This window comes from Alnus glutinosa, chromosome 7 (assembly GCF_958979055.1).
Source record: "Alnus glutinosa chromosome 7, dhAlnGlut1.1, whole genome shotgun sequence".
In the NCBI taxonomy this organism is placed as follows: Eukaryota; Viridiplantae; Streptophyta; class Magnoliopsida; order Fagales; family Betulaceae; genus Alnus; species Alnus glutinosa.
In genome coordinates, this window is record NC_084892.1 from 29522222 (window position 1) to 29528299 (window position 6078).

Below are 6078 nucleotides of genomic sequence, written 5' to 3' on the forward strand. Positions count from 1 at the left end.
AGCCGGTTTTAGCCGTACTGTTTTCGAGCGGCCGATAGGCTCTAGCTCGACATGCCTTGCGAGTCGGGCGTGTACAGTGATTTGTAGTTATGTCTGTGTTCTTTTTGTTGACGACGTGGATCGCTATCACAAAGTGCATGAGAAAATGCATGCCCCAGTCAATGGTAGAGCACCTATATAAATACACGACAACTCTTGTGCCCTAAACATGCACGCACCAAGCCAAAAGCCTTCTTCTTCACATCACACGAAGTCACAATTAGTCATGGGCCTCATGGCTTCCCATCGTTCTGCCCCCTCCGTTCACACAACCACAAAAGTGTGCCTTTTATTCTCAGTACTTCTTGTGGGAATGACGGGAATGGCCTCTGCCCAATTATCCTCTACTTTCTATGATAAATCCTGTCCTAAAGCCCTTTCCATCATTAAATCAGCTATTGTCTCTGCTGTGAGTAAAGAGGCACGCATGGGCGCATCGTTGCTCCGTCTTCATTTTCATGACTGCTTCGTTCAAGCAAGTCATCTCATCTCTCACTTCCTCCTTTTTTTTCCTTTCCTCAGTGTCTTATCTGCAAATGTTTGCATGAGTTGTGAGTGTGTGATTGAATATAATTTGTGAATCGTAACGTAGAGAAGGTTGCTGATTAATTTGTGATCACCTTATCTTAAAACAGGTTGCATGTGTTGTGAGTGTCTGAGTGCATGTATTATATTCCACTTGCCTAGCTATTCCTTCCCGAATTAAATAATATTTTTTTAAAAAATCATTTGGTGGAGCAATTCGTGTCGACCAAATGTGCATGACATGAAATTTTGAGGACGTACAAAATAGTCCCCGAGAATATATACCTCATAGTCTCTCCCTTTTCGCGGAAAAGAGAAGAAAGCTAGAAAAGAAAATCTATATTTTTACATCGGCCTTATGCCATGATTGTTGAATTGTTTAAAACACCATGACCTTTTTCAAGGGTTTTACACACACATATATGGATTTTTTTTTTGGCATGCATTTCATCTCGATAAAGATTTGCCGTTATTGCATTGCATTCAGTTTCTTTATTATTATTATTATTATTTTTTATTAGAGGGGACACGTGTATTCTAGTTGTGTTTAGTGTGAAAGCACTATTAAAAAATTAATAACAGTTCTAACCTTAAAAAGTTAATGAATAAAATTTAAATCGTAGGGAGGGATTTGATAAAAAAGTGATGCCTCATGAACCTGTAGAGCATTTTTCCCTGATCTAAAATGGTGTGAAGAGGCCTGGTTGAACAATTGGAATTATCACGCTTTCGGGTAGAGAATGAAAGAGGGGACTTCGAATCCCAGACATATATGCCCTGCACTCGAACTTTTTCGGGAACTTGATCGGGCACCCTAGGACCCAGAGTCCCCTCTTTTATTCCCTACTTGAATTTCTTTAAGTTTGAATAGAAAATTCTAGGAAATTCCGGTCCTTGTTTCACGAGTCCCTTTCCCTTTTATAAAAGAGACTGTGTCAGTCTCCTGCTCAAGTCAGTCACTTGTGGCCAACCTACTTGCTAATATGTTTCACTTTCACATGCTATATATATAAGAAAAAAAATAAGAAACTTGATTAACTGCGCTAAATTGAAACTTGTTAGTTTTATTTATTGGCTACATTCAATGACAAAAGCTTTTAGTTTTTGAGAGTGTGCTTTAAGTATGAAGATAAAGGTCTCAAGCAGCCAAGCTTGTCCGGACAGTCAAAAGCCGTGTCCAGACAAGACTTCCAATAACAATCAAAGATTCCTCCTATTCGAACAACCAAAAGCCATGTCCTGACAGAACTTCTAGATTCTCTCAAAAAGTGTTTCTTGTTTGGACGGCTTGTGACTGTGCCCTGACAGGACTTCCAGGAAGTTCATATTTCTCTGTGTCCGGACAGGTGATATTCCTATCCGAACAGATCTTACAAATAGATCATTTGTTTTGTTGTGTCCGGACACGTGAGTAACTTATTCAAGGGCCGCCGCCTAGGAATCTGTTCCTGATTTGTATTAGGGTTTCTGAAACTTATTTAAAGAGGTTTCTCGGCAATAGTTTATTGTGAATTTCAACTCTAGAATTTCGTATGCTAAGATAGTGTTATAAATTTGGGATACTTATGTTATATCTCTCTTAGTGTTTTAGTTCAACCATCAATCTTGAATTGGAAGCCAATTGGAGTTCCGGTTAAGGAGATCAAGAAGAAGAACTCTCCAAATGTTATGGGAGAGAAGCAAACAAGTGGGTTACTTGTTATAATTCAAGAATTTAACGATTGTAAAGGTTTTGTGAGTCTGAACATTTTTTAATTTGTTATTCTTCCGGATTGAATTGATTTTCTGGGTTTGGCTGCCCCGGAGTGGTTTTTCTCTCTGAGTTCAAAGAGTTTCCAATTCGTAACCAAATATCTTTGTAAACTGTTTTATTACTTTATATATTTGGGTAATTGTTTGGTTGTGGTTGTTTTTATTTGTAATTCATGTTTTATTTGGTATACATTTATTCCACCCCCTTATTCGTGGTTGTTAGATTCTGTTTATTATTTTCAAAATTGTTATTGATCTCCTCAATTTGTTGAAGCATGGGTATACTGGTGTTGAGACACATAATAGGATTCTTTGAAATAAGATTAATAATAAGTTTGAGTAACATTTCTGTAACAGGGATGTGATGCATCAGTGCTGTTGGACGGCATCGATGGAGAGAAAACAGCTTTTCCCAATAATAATTCACTAAGGGGATTTGAAGTAATCGACTCCATCAAATCTAACCTGGAGAAAGAGTGTCCTGGTGTTGTGTCCTGTGCTGACATCTTAACCGTCGCTGCAAGAGACTCCGTTGTTGCTGTAAGAAACAAAAGAAAAATTCTAACTTCATAATTAATATATTGAATTGTTATAAGCCACGATACTGGCAGATCATATAGTTCTTATTCTTTTGGTATCATTTTCCTTATATATTATTGAATCAATCAATTCAGCTAGGTGGAGCTACTTGGATATGGCAAGTTCTATTGGGCAGAAGAGACTCTACCACCTCAAATAAAACTGCTGCTAATATTGACCTCCCTAGTCCATTTCTGGATCTTAGTGGCCTTATTAGTTCGTTCGCAAACAAAGGTTTCATTGCCGAAGAAATGGTTGCTCTATCAGGTGGGTCTAAATCCTAATAAATTCTCTAGAACTCTAATTTTAACCTATAAATTGGTCCACGATAGGGGTGTAAATCGCACTATATGGGTGGGATAATACTCTTATTTCGCATCCGCACTTTGGAAAGAACGAATTTTAGTATCTATATCCACATCTAAACTTTGTAGAATCCGTCCAAAGCTGCACACATACATGCGACTTTTTTTGTACTAACTGCCTGTGACATCCACTTTACATTTTGGGCTCCTTTTTGGACTAATTTTTGGGTTTTTGAAATCATATGTTTATAAACTTTGGGCAATACAAGCGAGTTGAAAAAAAAAATCGAATAGAAAAGACTCGTTAATAACCCCCATATATTTTGTTTATACATTTATTCAGGAGCTCACACAATAGGCCAAGCCAGATGCATAGTCTTCCGGGACAGGATATACAATGAAACAAACATAAATCCCTCGTTCGCAACAGCACGACAATCAAACTGTCCAAGGATTGGAGGTGATGACAATCTTGCCCCTCTTGACGCCATTAGCACAACGTCTTTTGACAATGCTTACTACACTAATTTGGTAAGCCAAAAGGGTCTGTTTCACTCTGACCAACAGCTCTTTAATGGTGGTTCCACCGACTCTCAAGTTATTGCTTATAAGCTTAACCCGATAAGTTTCCAACAAGACTTTATGAAGGCAATGAAGAAGATGGGTAACCTTGGCCTACTTACGGGCACGAGTGGTCAGATCAGGACAAATTGCAGGAAAGTCAACTGAGTTAAGGCACTTATTGGGCTAAACAATAAGATTAAGGGGATCACAATAAAATTAAGATTCTCTGTTGTTAAACTGCCCGAGTGACAGAATAAGAGCATATATATGTTTACATATTGTGTGCTTTTGAGTATTAAATAATAAGGGCATTTGTTTTATGATATGTGACATAAATGGATTATCATATAAATATATATATATACACCTTAATCTTGGTTCAAGAGGAGTGATGAATTATAATACTGAATTTCAAATCTTTCTAAGTCCAATAATACTTTTTTTTACACTCATTTATCACACCAGTTGATGTTATGTCTTTTTGAAAAAAAAAAAATAGACTTCTAATTTATGGTGTGTGTGTGTGTGTGAACAGTGTGTAACAAAATATCATAAGTGTGAAATTTAAATGAGACAGATATTTTGTTAACGAAGTGGAAACTCAATTAAGATAAAACTCACTCCGGGGCAACCAAACCCAAGAATTCTACTATTTAGAAAATAAAGCTAGCAACAAGATAGTAACACTCACATACCCTTATGTAGAGATCGTATCTTGCACTTCTACACATAACCCAACGTGAATGCCTCCCACCCAAGTCTCCTACTTGAAGGGGCCTTCAATAGATTCATTTAGTTTAGAGCTCCTCCCTAAGCTAGACTTCACACGAACAAAGTAACCACACACCGAAAACAGTTAGAGAGCTAGCAGATCTTCACAATATTTCCCTAAAAACCCTTTTCTAAGCTATAGAGAATTCAATACCGAATTCTGTAAATAATACATGCCTAGATGCCTCTATTTATAAGCTTAAAAGACCTAAATCACCACTGATTTAGATTTCTCTAAGTGGCTTTCAGACGGAATTATAGAGCGCCTGAATGGTGAAATGTGAAACCACCTTTCCATAATGTGCTTCACGCATTTTCATATTAAGGCCTCATCCGAACAGTATTGCCCTAGCGTCAGGACGGTTGCAAGCTGTCTTTCTCGATCCTTATCTGCAAAGGAAAACTGGATTCTTCTCGAACACTGAAGAGTGTGCAGAGGTGTTGCCCTGAAGTCCAAACGGATACAACACTGAGCTTGTCAGAAACTTCTAGACACTAGAGGGCGTCCGGACACTACACTGGACCGTCCGGACGAAAACAAGGGATGCGACTTTTGCTAAGTTGTCAACTGTGCTGAATCTTCCTGGAACTTCTGAAATTGCCTTCTTGATGCTTGTGACACGAACTTGTCATAATAAGGCTCCTTCTATCTTAGAGAAATAAACTCTAATAAACTAGAGATTCTGAATAATACGGTAATTCTGTTTCGGACAGCAACATTACATGATAGTGATTTTATCAACAGAATGAAGTCAATAAAACTAACAATTTTAAATTTTTTTTAATTGTTGACCGAAATAAAAAGTCACTTAAAATACGTCACACCAACCAATACTAATTGAGTGCAAAGAGTAACATTACTCTTCTAAGTATAATTATAAACTCCAAGTTGACGACCAAATGAACCGATGGAAGCTTGTTGGGTTTGGTGGCCAAAACAAACACCCATGCCTCAATATTAACAAAATTTAACCCATGCATGTTAACAACATTTCACACACACACACACACACACACACAAATATATATATTGCCCATCGATTGAAAGTTTTATCAATCTTATAGGTTATTCTTAATATCAATTATATGCTATGGGGAGGCCTTTATCCATGCCATGAATATCGTCAGCCCTACTTTCATTTCGAAATGGACCGTTATTATCCACCAGCAGATACGACATCTTTCTTCTTCTTCTTCTGTTTTTTTTTTTTTTTGGTATTTATGCAGGAATTAACATTTTTACACTTATATGTATATACTCAACAATCTCACACTCACATGTAATTTCCAATATCACCGCATGCATTGCTATATTTATACTAGCTAGATTAGAAATTTTATATGCATATTAAGATCACTCGTTTAATAGGTGGAGAGTTTTATTTATGTCATATATATATATATCTCCACCACCACAATTTAAATAAAGCTATACGAGACCTTTTGTAATTTTTTTTTATTTTTTATTTTTTTATAATGATTCAACTTTCATTAAACTCATAGAGATAGAGCAAGTTGTTCTAACAAAACTAAGTCACAGATA

At 36.8% G+C, this 6078-nt stretch overlaps 1 protein-coding gene across 1 annotated transcript; it reads left to right on the forward strand.

Moving 5' to 3' along the window:
- The first annotated feature begins 214 nt into the window (after window positions 1-214).
- On the forward strand, window positions 215-4089 carry LOC133873459 (cationic peroxidase 1-like). The gene is made up of 4 exons (XM_062311158.1): window positions 215-514; window positions 2674-2856; window positions 2991-3162; window positions 3544-4089. Exons 1-4 carry the CDS (start codon window positions 266-268, stop codon window positions 3927-3929), a joined length of 990 nt encoding a protein of 329 aa, XP_062167142.1. The 5' UTR covers window positions 215-265; the 3' UTR covers window positions 3930-4089.
- Window positions 4090-6078: the final 1989 nt, after the last annotated feature.